Source organism: Brugia malayi (genome assembly GCF_000002995.4).
Source record: "Brugia malayi strain FR3 genome assembly, contig: Bm_v4_Chr2_contig_001, whole genome shotgun sequence".
In the NCBI taxonomy this organism is placed as follows: domain Eukaryota; kingdom Metazoa; phylum Nematoda; class Chromadorea; order Rhabditida; family Onchocercidae; genus Brugia; species Brugia malayi.
The window spans coordinates 13,553,022-13,578,090 of NW_025062476.1; the positions used below are offsets into that span (position 1 = coordinate 13,553,022).

The window sequence follows — 25,069 nt, forward strand, 5'->3', positions numbered from 1 at the left end:
GAGAAGCAAAAAAAACGAAAAAAAGGAAAAAAAAACTATTGGCTGTGTCATTTTTGGACGCTGTAAAATTTGTGCTACACAACATAGCTAACACATTTGTTTTAAATAAATTTTAAATTACAACCAAGAAGATTTTGTTAATTAAATTCCTGCATTTTTTCAACAATATTAACAACGAAATTGAAATCAATTTTAGATATATTATTTATGTATTTGTTGTTAACAAATTGTAACATTGCAACGATTGCAGATAAGCTCAATTACATTTGGAAAATTAGAAATGATTGTTGATAATGTAATGATAATGCAATTTTTAATCAATATAATCTTTAGTTTTACAACTTATAAATTTAATACAAAATTATTCCAATTTATTATAAATTTGTTTCGATTTTCCGGACAATAAATTTTATTATATTTCTAGATAAGACGACAAATGCAAGTTCCTTAAACTCATACTAATTTCAGATAAAGGAAAAATGAAAAATTCATAATACAACCAAATAAAGCAATAAATTCATGATGTTTCTGAATGAGTTGATACGTTCATGATAAATTTATTAACCGGAAAATTTGAAAAAAAAAAAAAGAAAATCCCATAATAGAATCAAAAATACAAAATACATACTAAAATTTCATAAAAAATTTAATAAGAATTAAAGAATTCTAAGAAAACAAAATTTTTTTTTTTCACATATTAGTATATAAGTTTATCACCAACTATTATTCCTATTGATTCATTTGCTCATTAAAAGTGCTTATACATTAATAAATTGCATTTTGAACACAAAGGATTTCATCTATTGTACGGTACAGTAAGCCAAAATTTTAATTAGTGATAAAAAAACTTTTAATTATCACTTCAATTTTAATATTTTAATTAGTGGTAAAAAAAGTAATGATACTCTTTTTAAATCCTTTCTTTTTTTTCGATATTATTTTTACTAATAATTATAGTTATCAAATTTTTTATTTTATGCGTCATTTTTTTTTTGTGATTCAAATTCTATTTAAGAAATTGAATTTTGTTGCATTACATTATCGCAACAAATTTAATCGTAGTTGTAAATCAACTTCTTAAGATTTATTTTAAAAAGATTTAATAAGATCACATATGGAAAAAAAAAACGAAAAAACGAAATACTTTATCTTAAATTATATTCTAAACATATTTTTTTTAATATATATTTTAAATATTTTACAATATTTTAAATTTCAGATTCTAAGATTTAGCATATGTACATTTCGGTTGCAATATATATCAGATCTATATGTTAATAAGTGATAAATGACTAATATTAAGTGTTTCACAAAATTTGTAACATATATTTAAATGTTTGTGGTTTTTTCTTCCAATATTTAAAAGTAAATCAGACATTCAGTAATATAACTATAGTCAAAGATGATTGCAATTCACTGAGAGTAAAATATTTATATTATAAAAAAAAAGGAAAAAGATGAGCTATAATTACACATTGAAATTTCGAACAATTAGAATGAAAAAAAAAGAAAGGATAATTATGTAATTATGTAGTGAAATTGCATTGAAAAAGAAATTAAAATTATCACCAGAAACATATATTATCATTTCAATTGACGAAGCTTTGACAATGATGTATAATTAATATTTAGATTAATAAATTCTCCATTTAATTACTCATACTCCCCATCAAGTATAGCATCAGTGTAAAATTTTATAATAGCATGATCACTTAAGGTAAGCAATTTCAAAATTTAGTTTTCCATAATAAATCGGATAATTTTACTCTGTGATTCATACGATAATTAATTCGATTCCTATCATTTCCATGATATTTTTGACAAAATTTTATCAATTTTCAAAATATTCCAACATTCATGATAATATTTTATTTCTGGAGTGAAAATAATATCACATATAGAAATTTTTATATTATCATTTTAATCATTTACATTTTATACTAACGTCATTTTCATTTCTGTTCTTTCTTTAAATTATAACTGCTTTACATTGTCGAACAATTATTAATCATACATGCTCATTTCATTCGCACTGAAGCATTTCGAATTGCAATACCATTTACGATAGCACCATCATCATCATCACTCAAATTATCTTTTTTTTCAAAAATCTTTCTATATTTGTGATTTCAACTTTTTTTTTTAAATTAGTGATAAAACTGAAAAATTTTACAGGTAAACGACTTATTAAGACGACATAAATTTTGATCTCATCAAAACGAAAGATATAACCAATGTTAATGTCATCCAGTACTATTATCAAAATGATCCAATTTTAAGATAAGCAACTAATTTCACTAATAAAATTTCATTTTTACTCACTAAAAATAAAAAAAAAATTAGGGAATATACTATTTTTTGCAATTATAACAAATGCAAAAATATTAATTAGTTTCAATGAGATAATTGAAAAATTGAAATCGTTAAAGTTCATTATAATTAATGCAACTTTTAATTGCTCTAGCATCATACCATGTTTAACATATATTAAAATTAGCAGTGGTGTTTGAATAAAGATCAATTAATCAAAAATAACAGAGGTGATAAGAATGATAAGGCTTGCTAGGCTAACATAACTAGGCTCAATTTGTTAACTCAATTATTGTCACACACATATCTCTTCCCACTCCTTTTTTTCTTTCTCTTTTCTTCACCCTTCTTTCATCTCATACATTTGTTTGTCCAGTGAACATTAAAACTGCCTGAAAAGAGTGCTATTATTTTCCCAACAAAAATTTTATTGATTTCATCTCTCTCTCTCTCTACTTATTTTCACAACTAAGGGCAAAAAAAGAAAAAAGAACTGATCAATCAGTCACCTCTATTCATCACTTCCTTTCATCATATCTTCACAACATACATATATATGCACGTAGAGAGAGAGAGGGAGGGGAAAGGAAAAGAAAGAGAGGAGGAGAGAGAACGAGAGAGAGAAAAAATGAAAAAGTATGAAGAAATCCCTCAGGAATCCCTTTATCTCTCTCTATCACATTCGTTGCGTGTATGTGTGTGAGTATGTGCGTGTGCTCTGCATGCGTGCATGCGTGTGCGTGTGCATGCATGCATGCGTGTGCGCACAATGTCTACGTGAATGTATATGCATCGAATGAAAGTGCTAAGGGAATTGTCGCGCCTATTCGATACGATCCTTTTTCTCCTTCTCATTTCATTGCTAATTGCAAAGTGAAAGTACACCTCTAACATTGGAACAATTTCTTCTGTTATTACCATCTGTACACTTCCAAATGTCCCAATTCCTAACCATTTTCCCATACCCTACTACCATTTCTGCCAATGGTACCTCTCTGCCCGGTGGTATCCACCTAGTACCTACCTACCTACCTCTATCTACTTATCATTTTTCGTCTACCCAATAAACACCCAATCTATCTATCGATTAGTGACTCTCATTTGCCTACTTTCCACCCACGCTCGTCTATTATCGGATCATCTATTTTCGTCTGCCGTCTTCATCCTTATCACCCACAATCATTTATCTCTCAATCACTGATGCGTTTACTGATTTATTATCCACTCACCTGTCCATTGGTCACAACTCGTCCATCCACTGGTCGCTGACCATTGATCGCTCACCTGTCCATCCACCGATCACCTCATCCATCCATGAAGCACCCACTCGCCCACCTACCAATCATCTACTGATTCACCCATCAAGCGATTCACCCATTAGCAACCACCACTCACCGACCTATGGAGCACCCAGTAACCCACTCCGGTCCGACTACTCACCGATCCACCTATCAACCGGTCACGGACCTACCCTACCAACCAGTCACCGATCCATCTATCAACCACTCACCGACCCATCCGTCAACCACCCACTCACCTATTAACCACCACTCGTTCATCCATGGAGCACTTACCCGGCCACCAATCGATCGGCCACCTGGCGATTCTCTTGTTGACCACCCACTCGCCCATCCGTGAAGTACCTACCCCTGATCCATCGTCCACTTACGGACCATAGGTCTCCAATCAGTCATCTGCCTAACTTGAAGCAATTGTTGTTCCATTGTGTCAGTGAGAACATCTTTTCAGTGGAATTTCTCTCTTCCCTGTTTTCAAGTGTTCAGTATTTAGACATTACTGTTGTTGTCCTCACGAATTTGTGCTTACTAATAATATTTCATAAAATAATTGAGCCATTCTCGTTTTCTTTTTTTTTTTGTATTTTTCCTTTTTCTAAGTTTTTTTTTTCTTTTTTTTTTTTTAAATATTGTTTGTTTAATTGGCTTTCACATAAAGGTTTTTTTGGTTATAAAATAATGGACATTTTTTAATGATTTTTTTCTTTAAATTTTAACTTTATAATTTACACTCCTCTCTTACTTGTTATTCTCGATATTCTGATGGATGATGGAGACAAACAGTATGGTATTCTTATATATTTCTATAGAAAATGAAGATTTTCAGATGTAGAATTAGTATATTATCGGAAATTAATTGCATCAAATTAAGTCTTTTTTTCATTCTTTGCTTTCTTTTTCTTTTCCTTTCAAATTCTTCATGTAAGAAGATTATATAGAAATGAAACTTTTGAGTTATGATTTTTTTGCCTTTTAAATAAATTAATTTTTGATTATATCGAACAAATACTGTTATAAATATATGCAATGAGACGTAGCAAATTACTTTCTTTCCTGCTAAAAGACAAATTACAATGGAAAGTGCAAATTTTTTTTAAAACAAAAAATTAGTTGAAAATGATTTAAAATTTATTTTTCTTTGCTTTTTTTTCCGTCTTTCTTCTGCGTCTCACCTCCCCTCTCGTCTATTTCTATGACATAACGATGAATATGTTGTAAGAAGATAAAAATATTCTGTGCACTAACAGTATGAAAATCTTCCTATGTTTACTTGTAGTTTCTTCTTGTGCATTATGAAACTGACATACTACTCCGTCAATATTTTCTAGCTTCTTTTCTTTTCTTGTCAAATTTCAGATAATAGACTCGTAAAATGCGTATAGTTTAAAAATTCCATAAGACAAAGATATTGTTATAAATGAAATTTATTATACGATCGAATGAAAGGGATGGACAAATTTGATGTAGTTATAAAATTAATTGAAATGTTGGAAAGCAAGTGGTACTAGCTATTTTTGTTTAGTTGATTTAAAATTCAATAAAATATTTGGATAAGATGAAAGAAATAGTAGGTGAATTTGTTCAGTAACAGCATTTCAAATACCATCTGAATTAAAAAAAAAAAAATTAGTGTTGAACAAAACTACCAGGACAATATATTTGTGTAAAGTTAAGAAGAGGAGATACTTTTATGATTCTAAACCGATATCAATTAATGTGATTTGTGATACTTACATTAGTTGACAGTTTTATCTCACTGTTATTTGCATAATCTTTGCTACTGATATAGAAAAGAAATCGTATTAATATGTATGCATAAACAAAATAAAAGTCTCCTTTTCATAGTGTTTTTCATTTTAGTGGCTTTCTCTCCGAATAAGCAGCGCATCGTCAACTATGCCGATCACACGTGTTCACGCCCGTCCTATTTATGATTCACGTGGTAATCCAACCGTCGAAGTTGATTTGACCACCGACAAAGGTCCAGTATATTTGTTACTTCAGAATCAGTTCTTTTTTTTTTCTTTTAATTTCGTGTAAGTAAAGCTAACCGGGATAATATTACCTAAAAGATGAATCAAAAAATTCCAATTTTTTTTTTCAAGATTTCTCTAAAACAAATTTCTTCGATGGCTAGTAACATCTTTTTTCTAATTCAATTTCTCGAGTTATTTCATCAAGGTTAAGAAGTATATAGGCATGAAAAGAGTACGGAATTCAAAAGATTACAGTAAATTACAAACTTGTAAATGTGAATATGCCACTGTAAATTTAGATGAACAATGGCCAATTAATCATTTTGATAATTGAAACGAGTCGAAAAATTTAGAATTAAAAAAAAGATTTCCAATTTGATTTTTGCACAGAACATAATATTTACTGCATGATTTATATACTTGTATAGGTTTTTGCAATACTGAAATTTGTTGATTATCAAAATTAACAGCTCACTTAGAAAATGAGGAATAATCTCAACCATTATATACTTTTTTTTCCCTGCCTCGATGGAGTCTGAATGATATTAATACTCGACGTTTCTCTCTATAAGTTATACATCATCTAAAACTGTTTCTGAGCTAGCTTCAAATAAGGTTAGTTAGAAATTGATAGTACTGAAAAGATATAATACAAGAATATTAAAATTTATGACCTTGCATTTACGAATGCAGTATCGTTTTCTTTGTAATATCTTAATTTTAGGTATTTTCCGTGCGGCTGTACCAAGTGGTGCTTCAACTGGTGTACATGAAGCACTTGAACTTCGGGACAATGATAAAGCTGTGAATCATGGCAAAGGTGTTTTGAAAGCTGTAAGAAATGTCAACGAACATATTGGACCTGCTCTAGTTGCTAAGGTAAGCTATGCTTTTGTTTTGTCTTGTATGTGTATATTATGATTTTCTTCAGTGTAGCTACTGGAAGTTCTCTTCTTAATTACTTAGCTGAGAAACATTTGCTTTTGCTACATCTATTGCATCTATTATTTCAACTATCAAATTTAAACATTTTTGTAACGATAAACGATGTTATCACTCATAATACCTATTTGGTAAGATATTCCAAACTGTAAGTCAACACTTGTCATTTAAAGGAAAAAATTCAATAATCAATATGTCATATGCAGAATAAGATGGAATTATAAATTTATAGTGATAGTAACTGAGAAGAAGGAAACTATTCTTTCTTTTTTTTTTTTTTCAGAATTTTTGTCCAACTCAACAACGTGAAATCGACCATTTTATGCTGGAACTCGATGGAACCGAAAATAAAGGTAGCATTTTTCTTTACTGAAACTTTTTAATCCATAAAAGATTTGATTCAAATAGTTCAGATACAATTTTAATAGATATATGAGGATATTCAGGTAGTAATTGAATTGAATGGTTTAGCTTGGAAATGGGAACTTTATTGTCCTTGAGATAAGGAAACTTCCTATGCAAATGCGATGTTTTTTTTTTTCTTTTTTTTTTTAAATTTAAGGCTTATTTTTATTTGCTATCCTTACACATAATCTTGCAGCAAAACTGGGTGCCAATGCAATTTTGGGTGTTTCATTGGCGGTTTGCAAGGCTGGTGCAGTGCATAAAGGTATGCCGTTGTATAAGTATATAGCAGAATTGGCTGGTACCAAACAGATTGTTCTGCCAGTTCCTGCTATGAATGTTATCAACGGTGGTTCTCATGCTGGTAATAAACTGGCAATGCAGGTAACTATTAAATTATTTTGAGTCTTTTCAGATTATCATAATGCTGTTACTTTTAAACAGATTTCCATTTAAATCATGACGAGAACAAAATATTTGATAGTGCAATTTTTTCCTTCTTTTCCGTCGCTAGATTATTTACACTGGAAACATCCACCTATTTTAAGTGAATTACGCAAAGAAAGAAAACTGTCAGAATGCTATTACTTCTAGTCTTATGTTGACATTCTCTCGAATCGTATACGGTTTATAATCGGTCAGGTTATCCTGTTAGTTGTTATATTGTGTGCTGGTAGATAGAAAAAAGTGATTTCGATTTCAGGAATTTATGATCATGCCTATTGGAGCTAGTTCATTCAGTGAAGCAATGCGCATGGGTTCTGAAATTTACCATTACTTGAAGGTTTTGTGTTAATATATGTTAATTAATTTTAGTCCATATTCGACATAAACATACTTGTTTTTCGATTCTTGAAAAGAGCTTTTGTAACCTCTTAACATATTTTCACTACTAACTTTGTTGTTTTTGATACATGGTGAATGTGGTTTCAATCGATGAAGATCTGCACATATTATAAATACTGATTTAAGTGTATATTTAATTTTTCCGAATATTATCTTACATTTAATTCTCATTAGTTTTCGTTTTTTTTTTTTTTAAATGTAATTGGCACAGTCAGAATATAATGTAGAAATAAAAGACTGCGTGTTTTAAATTTAAGAGTTTAACAGAGTTGCATCTCAAACATTTACAGGCAGAAATCAAAAAACGATACGGTCTCGATGCAACAGCAGTGGGTGATGAAGGTGGTTTCGCTCCTAATATTCAGGATAACAGGGAAGGTCTTGATTTGTTGAATACAGCAATTGCAACAGCTGGATACACGGGAAAAGTAGCAATTGCTATGGATTGTGCCGCATCAGAATATTATATGGTAAGTATTGAATTAAATAATATTTCAGTAATGTTAGGATGATTTGTAAGATTCATTTGATTATTCTTGCATTATTTGTCATGTTTGCTACAAAAGGAGCATTCTTTCAGGAATCAGCTAAGCTGTACGATTTAGACTTCAAAAATCCAACCTCGGATAAAGCCCAGTGGAAAACTGGTGATCAAATGATGGAAATCTATCAATCCTTCATTAAGGTTTCAATTTTAGATATTAAATGAATTGTTAAGTAAGATCGATTGCATGATTAAATATCTTATTTCGTATGCATTGTCAAATACGAAAATTTGCACTTTTCGTATTTGATGCACAGGAAAAAAAAAGAGCATGCGAATAGCTCTAGTAATTCAGTATAATGGAAATATTTTTTTTTTCTTTTTTATTTCAAGGAATGAGTTGAGTCCTGTTCAAAAGAATAAAGTTTTTTAAAAAATTCCGAATGGTTTTTCAAATTAGCTGGAATTTCATCTCATAAATTCTTCATATATTATGGATGATTTATTGTGACTATCTTTCAGGAATATCCAGTTGTATCGATTGAGGATTGGTTTGACCAGGATGACTGGGAAAATTGGACCAAAGCATTGGCTAATACGCATATTCAAATTGTTGGCGATGACTTAACTGTTACGAATCCTAAGAGAATTGCTATGGCTGCTGAGAAGAAAGCTTGCAACTGCCTGTTACTCAAGGTTAATTAATTAATTTTGTTTACTATTTCATATAATGGTAAAAAATTCCTGTGTTAAGAAGTTTCAAAACATTACTTCTTTTTTTTTTTTATTTAACATGTTCTCACTTTTTTAATAATTTGTTTTCTTTTGTTTCATTTTAAAGTTACATCTATCATTCAAATGTAGGTTAATCAAATTGGCTCAGTGACTGAATCAATTGATGCGGCTAACTTAGCACGTAAAAATGGATGGGGTGTAATGGTATCGCATCGTTCAGGTGAAACGGAAGATACATTTATCGCTGATCTCGTCGTTGGACTTGCTACCGGACAGGTTTGGAACTATGAATAGAATATTCTTATTTCATTTTTCTCTCATTCTGCATTTTCATCGAGAAGCATTTCCTTAAAATCTTAGAGAATGTCTGGACAAATGAATTGAAAATCTTGCTTAATGTAAAAGCTTGTGATTTAAAAATTAGAATTAGATGTACAAGGTCATTTTTTTTTTTCTTTTTTTGGAATATGAAAGCGGTAATAATTAACTTAATGAGTATCGGAAATTTTTTAATTCCTAAGAAGAAAAAAACTTTCTGCCAAATTATTTTTCTTATTCTTTCTAACTTTTTTTATTGTCATATACGAGTAATTACACTACATTTTGTTTATGATGTAAATTATAGATCAAAACTGGAGCACCATGTCGTTCGGAGCGTCTCGCCAAATACAATCAGATACTTCGTATTGAAGAAGAACTTGGATCAGCTGCCATTTACGCTGGTCAAAAGTTCCGAAATCCTCAAGCATAGATTATAAATCATTAATATTATCAAAAAAAAAAAAAAAAAAGCATTTTAATTGAGCGGTATTCTTCAGATCTTACTTTTATCAGTCCTATATTAGTTGTTATGCCATGCAGTTACACTAGCTGTTCGCGTTCAGTTTACTTAAATTAATTTCTTTTAATTTTAAATTATTTATCGTTGTTCTCTATTTATTCGTAGTTCTTAATCATAGTTTTTATAGCTTATTCGAATCAATTATATCTAATAATTAAATTTGGTGTTATAGTAATAAAGTGTCTTTTTTTTTTTCCTTTTGACTCCTTATATTAGAATAAACATTATGATTAAAAACGATAAAGCAACCCATATAAGATTGATTGGTACTAGTTTTGCAATCAAATTGATACCTAAATCATACGGTGTCACAGTGTTACCGCAAAATGCAGAGATTTGATGAAATTAATATTTGAAATGAAGCGGATCATAAGCGATTGCTGAGAAGTTGTGATTTTGTGGAGGAAAATGTATTGTAAGCAATCAGATGATAGTAAATTTCGAACGATAAACAATAAGTAGTGTTATTTTATTTTTAATATTTTGGTAATTAATATAATTGAAACATTTAATCAACTTTGAATACATTCGAGTAATGTAGCGGGTTAGTGTATATATATAATATTTATTTATTTTAATTTAATTTATAATTTTTTAGCTTAATAATTCTAAACAAAATTCAGTCATAATTATGAATTACGGAGTTGCATTTTTACCTTTTGTGTAAAATTCATCACATAATTTTATCATTGATTCAGATTATGTAGTAAACAGAAAAGGAAAAACGATGAAAATTATTACTGCAAGAATTTTAACCTCTTATTATTTTAATCAATATTTTGTAATTATCTGGAAAACATTTATATCAGTGAAACACAAACATTATGTTATTTTCGTATAACATTAATAAAACTGGTTATTGGTTACTGATATTTTCAATTTACCAATAATTATATTAGAAATGAAAATAACGAAACAAAAAAGAAGTAGAATAAATAGACCAATAATTTACAGAAATGAAAATTGTTATTTCTTTTCTTTTTTTTTTCTTTTCATTTCGCTCTAACTACTCTTTGCATTTTTCTTTTTTTTTTTTTTAATTTTTAAAAAAGAAAAGAAAATGATATAATTTAGATTGAACATTCATTTCTACTTTTTCAATTTAAGCAAAAAATGAATATTACAATTGATTATTTTGAAATGAAATAACGAAAAAAGAAGGAAAAAAAGTGCTTTTAATCAAGTTTATACCTTTCCCATAATTAATTCCTCTTTCTTCTCTCTCAATATTTACATTTAATCAATATTTTTAATCAATAAAAAAAACTAAGCAAAACAAAAAAGCAAGTAATTTGCAAAGTTTATTGCTCATTATTATTAACACATCGTCAAAATTCATAATTAAAAAGGAGTGATAAGAAAAACAAAACATTGTTATTTCGATTTTTTCATTTCCTAATTTGAACAAAAATATTTCCAAACAAAATTTATAATTAATCATTTCATTGTGATGAATTCAATTGATAGATTTAAATTTTGTCAATTCAAAAAAAAAAAAAAAAAAAAAAAGAGAAAATTGATGAAAACATTTAATCATTATTTCAGCAATGATTTTGCTTCTCATTTTTAATTTTTGATTATACATTTGTTTTTGTACAAATTGCTTTTTTAATTTCAATTTTAGTAAAAAAAAAAGCTATTGCTGAATAAATAAGTTTTTCAATTGAAATTTGTTGAAATTTCTCGTATTAATTATAAATTTAGCAAAGATAAAAACGAATTCGTTTATAATAACTTGAAAAATTAAATTTGAACTCATAATTAGCAATGCTTTTTTTTTTTTTGTTTACTATTCTTCTATTTTGCTTATAAATCAAATTAACTTTCATAGAGAAAGCAGAAAAATAAATAAATAAATAAATCCATTTTAGTTGAATTTAAAAAATGAGAAAAAAAAATAAAAATATTTTGAATAAAATATTTTGATTTGAAAAAAAAATTATATTTTATTAAATTAATAGCATTCATTTTTTTTTTTTTAAACTAATATTTTGATTTGAAAAAAATTTATAATAAAAAAAAAATAAAAATATTTTGATTTGAAAAAAATTATATTTTATTAAATTAATAAAGCATTCATTTTTTTTTTTTTTTAAAACTGCTGAACTAATCCTACGAAATAATTAATTCCTCTTGTTCTTACTTTTTTTTTTTTTTTTTTTCATAATATTCATAATTTTGAAATTTTATATTTTTTTTTCTAAGCAAAAAACTTGATATATTATTAATTCAAATAATTAATTATGATAATTATTATTATCAGTGATTGATAATTGTTATCAAATAGACACATATTAATCTGATACTTTTGCTTCCTTTTTTTTTTTGAATTAATTCAAGATTCAAATAGTTGTTTACCATTTAACTATGAACATTTTATTAAACAATATCGTTTTTAAATTTACAAAATTCACAATATTTATTGCGATATTATTGCGCACTGATTTTAATTTCATTTATTGATAAAACAAAATAAATCTCAAAAAAAGGAAATGAAAATCTTCTTGCAATATTTTGGAAATAAAAGTAAAATTTCAGATTTAAATTTAAAATTATCAATTCTTATCTCTGCTATTGTTGTCTATTTAAATCATAAAACAGCGACACTTTCAAATTTTTACATTTTTCATCTTTGAATTCATACTATTAAAATGAAATTGTAAAAAGAGTAATTTAATAAAATAGAAACAAACAAACTAACTAACCGAAATTAATTTATTAAAGAAATAATTTAATGAAAAAGAAATAGCAAAATAAACTAATAATTAATTAGAGTTCAAATTATCAAATGAATAATTTAATAAAAAACAAAGCTAACTGATTAACTAATTAACTAAACTCAAAATGAAATTAAATTTAAAATAAATAAATAAAAATATATATTCATGAAATAACTGAAGAAATGAAATGCTTATCATTATTATAATTTACATTAATATTAAGCAATAATTCTGTTTAATGTTAAATTTACACGAAATGAGCTGCAATTTAAATATTTTAACTTATACAGAGTTTAAGTTAAAATATTTAGAAATTATCAACAATTTAAATTTACAATCAAATGAATTGCTATTAAGTAAATAAATTATTTTTATAATGAAATGGAAGCAAATCATTTTTTCATGTCTTTTTTTCGCTTTTCTTTTCTTTTTTCTTGAAATATGTGACAGCTTTTTTTTTTTTTAAACTGTGACAGTCTTTTTTGTCCTAAATTAATTAACACTAATAATTTTCATATTTTAAATAAATTTTTACAACATTGAATGTATATTTTAGCGAAAGTAAAAGAACTGATATTATGAATAAATGACTTTAACTGGTTTTTACAATATTATTTTATAATGTTTAAAAGTTTAAATTCAAATGCGAAAAGAAAATTTATGGATGAAAATCAAGTTTTCAAAAATTGGTGTCATTTCAATTATATTAATTACTACGTTATCATCATCATCATCAACTTTATTAATTTTGTCTGTATCATTTAGCCATTTGATGAATGAATAAACGAGTAAACTTTTCATTTTTAAAATTTTCATTTTGTACTAATTAGCAAAAAAAAAAAAGTTACCTAAACAGGTTAACAAATAAAACTTTTGCTTTTGCTAAATATCATTAGTGCAAATTTAAAATTTATTTTAATAAAATGTTATTCTTATGTTATTCGTTATGGAATAAATTTTTGCATCAATAAATTTGCTTCACATTTGCATTTCTTTTCTATTTTCAATTTTCATTTTTAATTCCATTTTTTTTTTTCTTTTTATTTACTTAACTATTCAGCAAAGCTGCATTTATTGAATTTTTTTTTCATCTTTTTCGAAAAGAAAAATTTTTTAAAATAAAAGTCAAATGGATGAAACATTTAAATTATTATTGCTGTTTTATAATATTCATTCATTTTATAAGTAAGTTAAGAAATTTAATAAATTACATTTCATCAGTTTATGATGTGATTTGTTTACATTAAATTGTGCTTCATAAAAAAAAAAAAAAAAAAAAAAAAAAAAACAGGTGCAAAGAACAAAACAAATAATTTCTACTCTAAAATTCTCTCTCAGTTTTTTTTGTTAACCTTGTCATTTTTTATGAATTTTTATTCAAATAATTATTTATATGTCATCTTTGTTGTTTATTGTTGTTTATCGTCGTTGTTGTTGTTTATTATCATCGTTTATTATTATTATTATTAATCATTTCTTTTTCTTTCATCTTTTCACTTTCATTTTTATCTTCTTCTAATGTTCCATTCGTCAAAAATATTTTCACATTTTAATTATTTAAATGTTTTACTTTAACGATTCCTATCGTATTTTTTAACATCTTACCATTATGCATCATCATTGCTTATTCTTAAAATAAAAAAAATAGCATTTTTTAAAATTATTTAAATTGAAATGAGTGATTTTAATTAAGCTGAAAAAAAAAAACGAAACTAATTATTATATAATATAGAATTGATAATAAATTGATTTATCTTATTACTATTATCATGTGATAAGATTTTCTAACTAATCATCAATAAAAAGAATTGAAATTTTATTTGCTATATTTGATATGATTTGAAGAGTTGAAATTTTGATTTGATATATTTGAATCCAAACTATCAATAAGTTAATAGTAGTATTGAAATTAAAATTTAATAAAAATTTGATTAATAAAAATATGCAAATCGATATGTAATAATAAAATAAATTTTTTTTAAAAAATAATTTATATTATTCAAAAAATTTTAAAAAAAAAATGCAAAAAATGTTTGAAAAATGATATAAATATGAAGTAACATTGACAAAAAATGTTTGAGTAATTTCGAACAAAATTTAAAAAACAAAAAAAAAAAAAAAATTATGAAAAAAACATGAAAGAATTGAGTATAAATGAAATATAAATTTTAATTGGCTAATTTTAGATCTTTAAAATTCATATATATACGATTATCAGTAGTTCTATAAATTTTAAATTGAAAAAAAAGAAAACGAAATGTTAAAATAAAAAAAAAATTCAATAAAAGAAATATTGTGAAAAAAGAAAAAAAAAAGAAATGTGAGAAAAAGGAAATGAAAAATACTTTGATTTATCAAAAATATTTCAGTGAAAGAGAAAAAAGAAAATGTAATTTTGAAGTAAATTTTGTTGAAGCAATGTCTATTAGGCCTAAGCCTAGTAACACAAAAAAATAGCCCAATTAGGCTTGGTAATTAAAAAATAGCCTTAGGCCTGAGCATTTTTCTTTTAACAAAATTTTTTCACTTTTACTACTTTAATACTTTAAAAACATTGATGAATGTTAGTTTTTTTTTTTTCGGCCATTTTTAATTTTTTGAACAACTAATTTTCATCCTTGCATTTATTGAATTTCATTCAGTAATTAATTAATTAATTAGCAAATAATTAGCTAATCATTTAAGCATTGATATTTTGTTTAATCTATCAGTGCATACTTTTTTACTTAAAAACTTACTATTACACAATTAAACAATTAATCCTGCTATACTCTGATAATTAATAATAACTTATGAATTCTCATTAATTATTTACAGTAATTATCTTTCTTTTATAAATTAAAACAATTCAAATTGCAAATTATATCAAAATTCTTCAATTATTAATTAAATTAAAAAAAAAAAAAAAAATTAGTGAAACGAATGCAGAAAGTGATTATTGGTTAAATTATTAATATTATTGTAATTTTTTTTTAAAAAAAAGAATTTTTCCTTTTTTTTTTTTTCAAAATGATTAATAATCTTAGTAATACCTCACGTACGTCACTACGTTACTAGCGTAAACGATATATTATTTCCTAGTCTCGTGTTCAATATTAAGAAATGTACCATTGCTAATAAATATTAAATGTTGATAAATTATGAAACTCAAATTAAAATCTAAATTCAGCAATTAAATTTATCATTAGTTATAAATTTTATTTTTAACAATGCACAATTGGTCAAAAAAGCAAAATTAAATTATTATATACAACATTTATTTCTTAATTTTTGTTTGATTTATTAGTGAAAAAGTATTTAAAATTCTTTAAATCCTTTTTTCTTTTTTAAAAAAGTACATTTATCAAATTTTCAATTTTTAATTTTGTGTCTTAGCTAAAAAATATAATTTCCTTATGCAAATATATCATATATACCTACTTTTTCTAAATTATTTATTGTTTATTATCAATGAAATTAATTTTACACAACAAAAAATGAAATAAAATTTTTACAATTTTTCCATTTTTTTTTTTTTTTTAAATTCTTCCAGAAAAAACAAAGGTAAACACTGATCTATCAATTTATTTTTAATATTTTTTTTTACCAAACTTTTGACTTAAAAAAAAAAAAAAGAATAAATAAATAAAATTTCAACCATGATTCATTCATAAAAAAACAAAACTGTTTCGGAAAAAGCAACTGAAATGACATTTTTGTCATTCTAAACTTGTTCATCAACCAAACTGCTTTCAAATTGCAGTAAGAAAAAAAAGCTTTTAATAAAATTCTTTTGCGCATTTTTGCTACTTTTACCGCTTTCTTTTTACAAATAATTTTCCACTTTTTTTTTTTTAAATTTAAATTTACTTCTCACTTTATTTTAGTTTAATGCATTGTTACAAAAAATTAACATCGATTTTTGTTTTTCTTTCAGGAAAAGAGAAAAAATAAAGTTTAAGTTTACTTTTCATGATTCATAAAAAAAATTTTTTTTTAAATGAAACATTTTTCTTGCCATCTTTCTATTTTCACATTCTTATATATTCTGTTTAAAAAAAAAAAAAGAAAAAAATAAAAATCATAGGAATACATATGATATTAATATTAAATATCTTTTCTTTCTTTATTTTTTCTTTGATGTGAAAATAAATAAATTTACTGTTGTTATTATTATTATTTATTGTAAATAAATCTTCGTCTTCATATTATTTTTTTTATTTATTTATTTGTTTATTATTATTATTATCACTTTTTTTTTTTTTATTATTACAATAAAAACATTGTTCTTTTTTGCTTTTTTTGTTATTTTTCAGGCATATTTGAATATGTATAATAATATTTTGTTGATTTTTTCTTATTACATTTAAGAAAAAAAAAATAAAATTTTATTTATATTATTTCTTTAAAGCAATTTTCTTTTCAATAAAATAAAATTGTAATACGAATAGGTATTGAATTGAATAATATAGAAATAGAATTGAAAAAGAGATGATAAATGTTAATTTATTTTACAAAATAAAAAGCTTCTTTTTTTTTTTGTTTATTTTCGTTATTTTTTTTATAATAAATAACAATATAATAAATAAAATAAATAATAATTTATAAAAAATCGTTTATTTTTTTATAAATAAAATAAATAATAATTTACAATAAATCGTTTAATTTTTTATAAATGAAATAAAATTTTCCATTTTGTAATATTATATTCTGTTTACAAAAGTTTGTTTCATTTTAATTTTATAATTTTATTTCCATATACAAATATTAAAATATTGCTAATTTTTTTTATTCATTTTTTTTCCTTTTTTTTTCTTTTTTTGATGTCAAAACTTAATATATACCTTTTTCACCTTTTTTTTTCCTTTTTTAATATTTATTTTTAGTATTAATTTTTAAATCTTAAAAAAAAAAAGTGTTCAATAAGATATTTTATAATGAAAAAAAAAAAAAAAAAAAATTAAAAATTTTATATGAATTACGCATGAACGATGCCAAAAAAAATTTTTTTTTCTTTTCTTTGAAATTTTTATCATTCATTCATTCATTTAATTAATTAAAATTGCACACATTGTTTGGTAATATTTTTGAAAAAAAGGAAAGGAATGAAAATTAATTTTCATTTTGAAACTCTCACAAAGTCTTTTCAAATGCTTCAAAATACTTTTTGGAAACTTCTTTCTCTCTTTCCCTCTCTCTCTCTCTCTCTTTCTCTCTCCTTCGTTTTTTTTTTTTCTTAAAAAAAAGGAAAAAGGAATAAAATGTTAAACAAGAAATGAAGTTGGCATACATACGTACATAGCTTTAAAATTTTTTTGTAATCATTTGAAAATTTTATAACACTCAGAATGAAAATGTCTTTTTTTTTCTCTTTCTGATATTCTATAAATGTTGTTTACATTTAATTTTTGTTTTAGATGTAAACAGTTTGTTTTTTTTCTGACATTTTTTTTTGCCGCATATTTGTTTCTTATTATTTAGTATTACATTGCAAACAATTAATTATATAATTAATTAGTTACAAAAAGTATTCATTGATAATAATAATAATAATAATAATAATAATAATAATAATAATAATAATAATAATAATAATAATAATAATAATAATAGTATAAAATCAAATATGAAACTAAATTATAATTCAGGTATTAATTAATTGTTAATAATGTTGATTAACTGTAATTAATTTTGAAGTTAAAAATAATAATTGAGAAATAAAAACGAAAAAGAAAAAACTAATACAAAAATTATATTGGTGATAAAAATTATTCCTAAAAATTAATTTAATTTATTTAATGAAAATGTGGAAAAAAAAAAAACAAAAAATTGAAATTTCATTAAATTAATTTCGAAATTCTAATCTAACTTTCTTCTTTTTTTTGTGAAAAAATAATTAAAAAATTATTGATTATTGAAAAATTTTTTTGCCTTTTCCTTCTTAACTTTTGGCAATTTCTTTTTTTTCTTTTTTTTTTTTTTTAAACATTAATTTCAGTAGTTGTTTCTCTTGTAAAATTGCTATTTGAAAAATTACATTTATTTCTCGCTTATCACTAAATGATATCAGTGAAATATGATTTTGTTGCATTCACTTTTTTGTTTCTTTCATTTTCCTTTTTTTTTTTTTTTTTTTTAATTTGTGTCATTTTTTAGAAAAATATTAATAATAAATTTACAATCATTTGACAATCGTTTTAATTTATCAATGATCAACAATTACCTAATAAATTGTTACCAAATCATCAATTTAAACTATTAATTTTAGAACCCTTTAATTTTTTTTTAAGTTTTAAAATCTTTAAATTTTATAATTCTATTTACTCGCTTCTTCTTGACATAATTTTTTGTTTATTATTTCTATGTATATTTAAAATCCAAATGAATTCCAAATTATGCGGAACGGAACATTCATTACTTAATTTATACAATATAATTATTTATTCTTTAGGGGTAAATAATGATATTAATTAATTAATTAATAATGATATCAGTATTAGTAATAATAAAAGTATCATAATAATTTATTATTATTACAAATTACTTATTATTGTTAATAATAATATTAATAAAAATAATAAGTAACGATGCAAGAAAAAAAACTTCCCATTATTATATAAAGAACAAAAATCCTTGGAATTAATTGTAAGTAAGTAAATAGCAACTAATAAATATTTATTGAAATGATATATTATTGTCTTAGAAATTCTTAAACATCATTTCTGATCAGGAAAATATGCTCATGTTGAAATCTTTTTTAATTTATTTCATTTAACTAATTAATTATTTGAAAAATGGAAAAATTCTTAAAAATTTTCAAAAATTTTACATTATTACAATAACAATTTTGTGGCAATTTTTTCATATTTGATAAGTAATATTTCTTTTTTGGACAGTAATATTTCAAGTTTTCTCTAATTAAAAAAATAAATTTTGTTTCGTCTATTGAGTAGTTAATTAATTAATTAAACATAGCAATCAAAATTTACTCGATAATTTGAATGCGTAATATTTAAATTATAATTTTTTGTTTTTTTTTGAATTCTACTTTTTTTCCATTCTTTCCTATATTACTTTTTCATTATTATCATTCGATCAGATCATCTTTTATTGTTTTTTTTTTTTTTTTTTTTTTGAAGAAATTTAATAAAAAATTTTGTTTGAACACTATTAAATTAAGATTGAAAAATTAAAATTAAATCAAAAACATACACTATCATAAATTTTAATTGATATGTTTGCAAAAAATATATTTTTAATCGTTTCAAAAAAATTTGCCATTGTTATTTGTAAGAATTTTTCTTTTCTTTTTTATCAATATAATCTAGAATAAATAATAAATATATGTATTTTACTATTTATTATAATTAGCACTAATTAGCAATTGTGATTAGTCTTAAGTAGTACTTTTAGCTTTTATCATCAGTTAGTCATTCTGAACTTTCTAACTTTTTTATATTTTCTATAAACATAAATTTGTATGTAATTGGTCATTTATTTATTCGTCCATCTAAATGTTCAAAAATATGAACACTTATTAATATTGTTTTTTTTTTTTTTTTTTTGTTTATTTTGTTTTATATTTTAATATATTAAATTAAAATTTAAAAAAAAAATGGTAGTAGTATAGATAAATTAATTTTTCTCGTTAATTTAAATATAGTTTAAATGGGAAATAATTTTGATATTTAATTTTTAACATCATATGCATTAAAACAAAAACAGAATTAGCTCGAATTAAAAAAAAAAAAAAAAAAAAAAAAAACATATAGGACTTGAATAATTCATATTAATTAATTAATAATTAATATATGCAATACTCTAAGGAATTTTAAAGAAAAAAGGTGGAAACATAAAGGTTTCAAGAAATTCAAATATTTTTGCATCAAAATCAAAAGGATTCTTTTTATAAATTTAATTAAAAAAAAAGGTACTTATAAATTTAGGAATGAATTATGCAAATAGAAATAAAATAAAATTTTCATTTAATATAAATGAATAGAATTTAAGTACGAAATTATTACTTAATTGATAAACTTTAATAGATAAAAATGCAATCATTACCGAATAATTTAATAAATTTCATTTCATTTTAACAAAATTTATTAATCCTAATTTTGTATATCAATTTTGTCCTTCAAAAATTCATTTATTTATTTTTATTTTTTTATTTATCTGTTGATTCTAATTACTATATCATTTCAACATTTTCTTTTTTATTTTCTGTTCAAATTCAAAATTTATAATTTTATAAAAACAAAATGTTGTTTGAAAGAATTTTAAAAAGCGAAGAATTTTTTAAACCAAGTATCTGTAATTGAATTAATTTTAATTCATTATCATTACGATATGTGATATTATATTAAGTATAAATATAAAAAGTTATTAATTTATCTCTTTTTATTATTGTATTAAATTAATAATGAGAAAAAAAAAAAACTTATTTAATGATTATTTTATTTTTCTTCAATTTTTTAATTACAATGGATAAGATTTATAATTGATAATATAAGTTTCATTTTACAACACCTAATATCACCACTAGCCATTAATTAATTAATCAATTAATTAATTAACTGATTCCTACCAATGTATATAATAACGTCCATACATTTCCTTTTTCTTTTTTTTTTTTAAAAAAAAAATAATATTTGAAAAATTTGTTAAAAACATCAATTTTTTTGAAACTTTTTACAATCATATGCCTTACTTCATTCTTCCTTTACCTTTTTTTTTCTTTCAAAAAAAATTTTTTTTTCAAATTTGATTGTAAATAGATAAAAATGATAAAAATGTTATTCTGTACTATTTAAAATGTTTGTTATCACTAGTTATTAATTAATTCATTAATTTGTAATTTTTTTTTTCCGAAAATATTTCATTTATTTCTATAAAATTAATTTTCAAATTTATTAATGATTTTTCTATAATAAATTCATTTTTTCAATTTAATGATTTAATAATTTTTCTTTTTCTGTTTTTGACTTATTTTATTATCAAAGAATAGAAGCATAGATAATATATTATCTCTTATCATTCATTTTTGATAAAAAAAAATACTTTTAAAATCGAAAAAAAAAACAAAAGAAAAATAAGTGACAAAACCTGTCAACCTTGTTTATTTATACAATAAATTATATTTATCTAACTTTTCTATCAAAATATAATCGATGATGTGATCAGTGCATTTTATATATAACTGATCAAATGATCAAATGTTCATTTTGTTTTTGCTATTTCATTTTCTTCCATTTCATGCATTCATATCTCTTTCTTCCTCTCTTTTTTTTCTCTCTCTCTCTCTCTCTTAAAAATTTACTTCATAAATTGATAATAATGATAATAAAAAAAAAATTATTTTATATTTATTAAAATAAATAAATATTATTATTTTATTAATTCATAAAGTAGTCAAATTTGTTTTTGTTTTTCGATAGATATAAATTCATCAATAATAAAAATTAAAATTGAGAAAAAAAAAAGGAATAAAAAATTTTATTGGCAATATTTGTGAAGAATCAATATATGTTTTAATTTTTTTCAACTTTTTTTTTTAATATATATATCAAAAAACTTTCCTTTTTTAAAAATAATTTTATTATTTTTTAATAAAATTTAATTTCATAAATAATATTTTATTATAAAAATTTTTGCTAATTTCTTTTTTTTTGCTCATTTTTTATTCATAAAAAGAAAATATTCGGATGTTATTAAAAATAATTATTTTATTTTATTTATATAATAGTCCAATTTAAAGTAAATAAAGTGACGATATTTTATTGTTAGTATATAATCGATAATTTCTTTGCCATACGATAGAAATAATATAATTAAGTTTAGTTTAAATTTTTTTTTTTAAAAAAAAATATAAATTACTTTTTTCAAGTATTTTTTATAAATAAGGCCAAATTTCAATTATTTTTTTAAAAAAAAAAAAACGAACAAATACAAAAAAGTAAATAAATAAATAAATAAGCAAATGGTAATTTTTTTTTTTTTTTTTTTTGTTTGTTTTGATAATAATAAAAATAAATTTATTCGTAGTAAAATAAATGAAATCAAAAAAAAAAACTTTTTTTTATAAATATTACTAGAATTTATTACATTGATGAAAATGTTTTACAATTTTTCGTTTTCACTAACACAAATAAATTATTGTTTAAAGAAAGTGAAAAAAAGAATTTTTTTTTTTCTTTTACAATGAAATTTATTGATTATATTTTTTTTACTATTTGGTATTTTTGTGAATCATTTCATTAGTTTCATTAGCAATATTAGAGTATTTTTTTAGAAAAAGTTATTTATTTCTTTTCGCAGAAATAAATTATTGCAAATATTATTTACGTTCTTTTATTAATTAATCAATTAATTAAAATAAAAATGAAATGAAAAAAATAACAAATGTATATATTCTTTTTTTTTGCTATTGTTATTATTGTTGCTGCTGTTTTTGTTGTTGTTGTTGCAATTGTTGTCATTGTTGTTGCAATTGCTGTTATTGTTGCTGCTGTTGCTATCGTTATTGTTATTGCTGTTTTTATTTCCTTGTTTTTTTCAAAATTAAGACTAAGTAAATTTTTTTAGAATATTCTCTTTTTTTTTGCACTTCTTACTTAGTAGATAAATTATCAGAGAGAGCGAGAGAGAGAGAGGAAGAGAGAGAGGTTAATTGTAAATAAGAAGAGTAAAATAAAAAATGAATAAAGGCATCATCTTTAACTTTCGTATAAATTCGATAAGAAATTTAAAAACAAAAACGCAAAATTATAATATTATACTTATTTACAGGAAACACTTCGAGATTACAAATTCAATTCCATTCATTTCGAGAACATTCGTTAAAAAGTATTCCATTGCAAACAGTGTCAACACTGGATCCCATTTATTATTTGGTACTTTCATTTCTTTTTCTACTTTAATTACTACTATTATTCTTTTTTATAAATACAATTTATAAAGTATATAAATGGTAGAAAAAAAATATTTAAAAAAAAATTTTTTTTTTTTGTAATTTTTATAAGATAGCAGAAAATAATAAAATCATATATATATATATATATATATTTCATACAACAATTTACAAATCAATTAATCAATTGACCATTTAATCAATGATTGAATGATTGAATAAATCAATCAATTAATCAATCAGTTAATCAATCAATAATGTTTACTTTTAAATTTGTTTTATTTCACATATTTTATTGCCGAAAAGAAAAAAAAAAAAAAAATCGAAATTTACCACAACAAATGTTTCCCTTTTTTATTGATTTTCATTTGTATAAATAAGGAATCTATCAAAAAACAAATGTTTTCCTTTTTTATTGATTTTCACTTATTATTTGTACAAATAAGGAATCTATCAAAAATTTAACAAATTCGTCATTTAAATTTGTAAAATTATCAAAAAAAAAAAACGAGAAACAAAAGCTTAATGTGCTTTCTTTGATATGAAATGTCTTTCGATTCAAATGTTTAATTTATTTTATTCATTTGTCAAATAATCGACCTTAAAAATATACCTTTCATACATTTATAATTTATAAATCGATCAAAGATTTTATTATCAATATTTATATGATTTCTTTTCAAAATAACTTATTCATCTCTTATCATTTATGAATTGATAAAAAATTTTTACAATGATTAAAATTTTTCAATTTCTTCCTTCTTATCTTCCTTCCTTTTTTTTTTTTCCTTTCCTTTTTTTGATAACTAACGGAATATTCTAGTGATAAGAATTTCATTCCAGCGATATTGATAAAGAACATTGATTAGCAGTTTCATCATTGATATTACATTATATTTCTTATTATCAGGCATTTTTCAAATTCAATCCAAGTAATAAAAATTTTTTTGCTAAATTTTTTATTTAAATAAAATTTATCCTTTTGTGAACAAAAAAAAAAAAAAAAAAGAAAACACTTTGATTGGAGGAAATTTCTATTTGATTGTTTACAATTTTTTTTAATTAAAATAGATGAAATTTTAATTTTCATTTTTTTTCTCTTATTTCTGATACTGTTAATGATATGCTAATTTTTGAAATACAAAAATCATCAAAATTTGAGCTAATTTTCTCGAATTGTAGTTTAATCTCAACGAATTGCAATTTAATCTCATTTTTTTTCACTTCAAAAAAAAAAAATATTACTGCATTATTGCATTTTAATCTGATTTTATCTAATATAAATTGACAGTTTAAATTCGGTCACTACTACAACTTCCATTATTAATTTGAAATTTTTATATAATAGCGCGCATAACATTAAATTTAATAAAATTTTTAAATTTTAACCAAATTCGAATTAAAATATGCAAATTAAATTGATAATTTAACATTTCTTATGGAAAGATAATTAATTATTTTTTTTTGTAAATCTCATAATCATGGTTATATCTATTAGAATGCATATTTTAATATATTAAATGATTATATTAATCTGTTATTTAATAGAATATTACTACAACACTTATGTTAGTACTTGTAACTTACCTTACTTTACTTTACTTTACTTACGATGAATTACATT

The 25,069-nt window shown here is 22.8% G+C and overlaps 2 protein-coding genes and 1 further gene across 3 annotated transcripts; 1 reads left to right on the forward strand and 2 right to left on the reverse strand.

Moving 5' to 3' along the window:
* Positions 1 to 3,033: 3,033 nt before the first annotated feature.
* Bm16816 lies at positions 3,034 to 3,081 on the reverse strand. Its single transcript, XR_006228108.1, has one exon. The product of XR_006228108.1 is annotated as a pre-microRNA Bm16816 (primary transcript).
* Positions 3,082 to 3,550: 469 nt separating this feature from the next.
* Positions 3,551 to 3,942, reverse strand: Bm8196 (Uncharacterized protein; the record flags this gene model as incomplete). Its single annotated transcript, XM_001896245.2, has 2 exons — positions 3,551 to 3,645; positions 3,885 to 3,942. The coding sequence occupies 2 exons, from the start codon at positions 3,940 to 3,942 to the stop codon at positions 3,551 to 3,553; spliced, it is 153 nt and encodes a 50-aa protein (XP_001896280.2).
* Positions 3,943 to 5,504: 1,562 nt separating this feature from the next.
* Bma-enol-1.2 (enolase, putative) lies at positions 5,505 to 9,747 on the forward strand (the record flags this gene model as incomplete). The annotated part of the gene is made up of 10 exons (XM_001896246.2): positions 5,505 to 5,589; positions 6,309 to 6,463; positions 6,810 to 6,879; positions 7,128 to 7,315; positions 7,635 to 7,715; positions 8,068 to 8,247; positions 8,358 to 8,462; positions 8,784 to 8,957; positions 9,126 to 9,272; positions 9,622 to 9,747. The coding sequence occupies 10 exons, from the start codon at positions 5,505 to 5,507 to the stop codon at positions 9,745 to 9,747; spliced, it is 1,311 nt and encodes a 436-aa protein (XP_001896281.1).
* Positions 9,748 to 25,069: the final 15,322 nt, after the last annotated feature.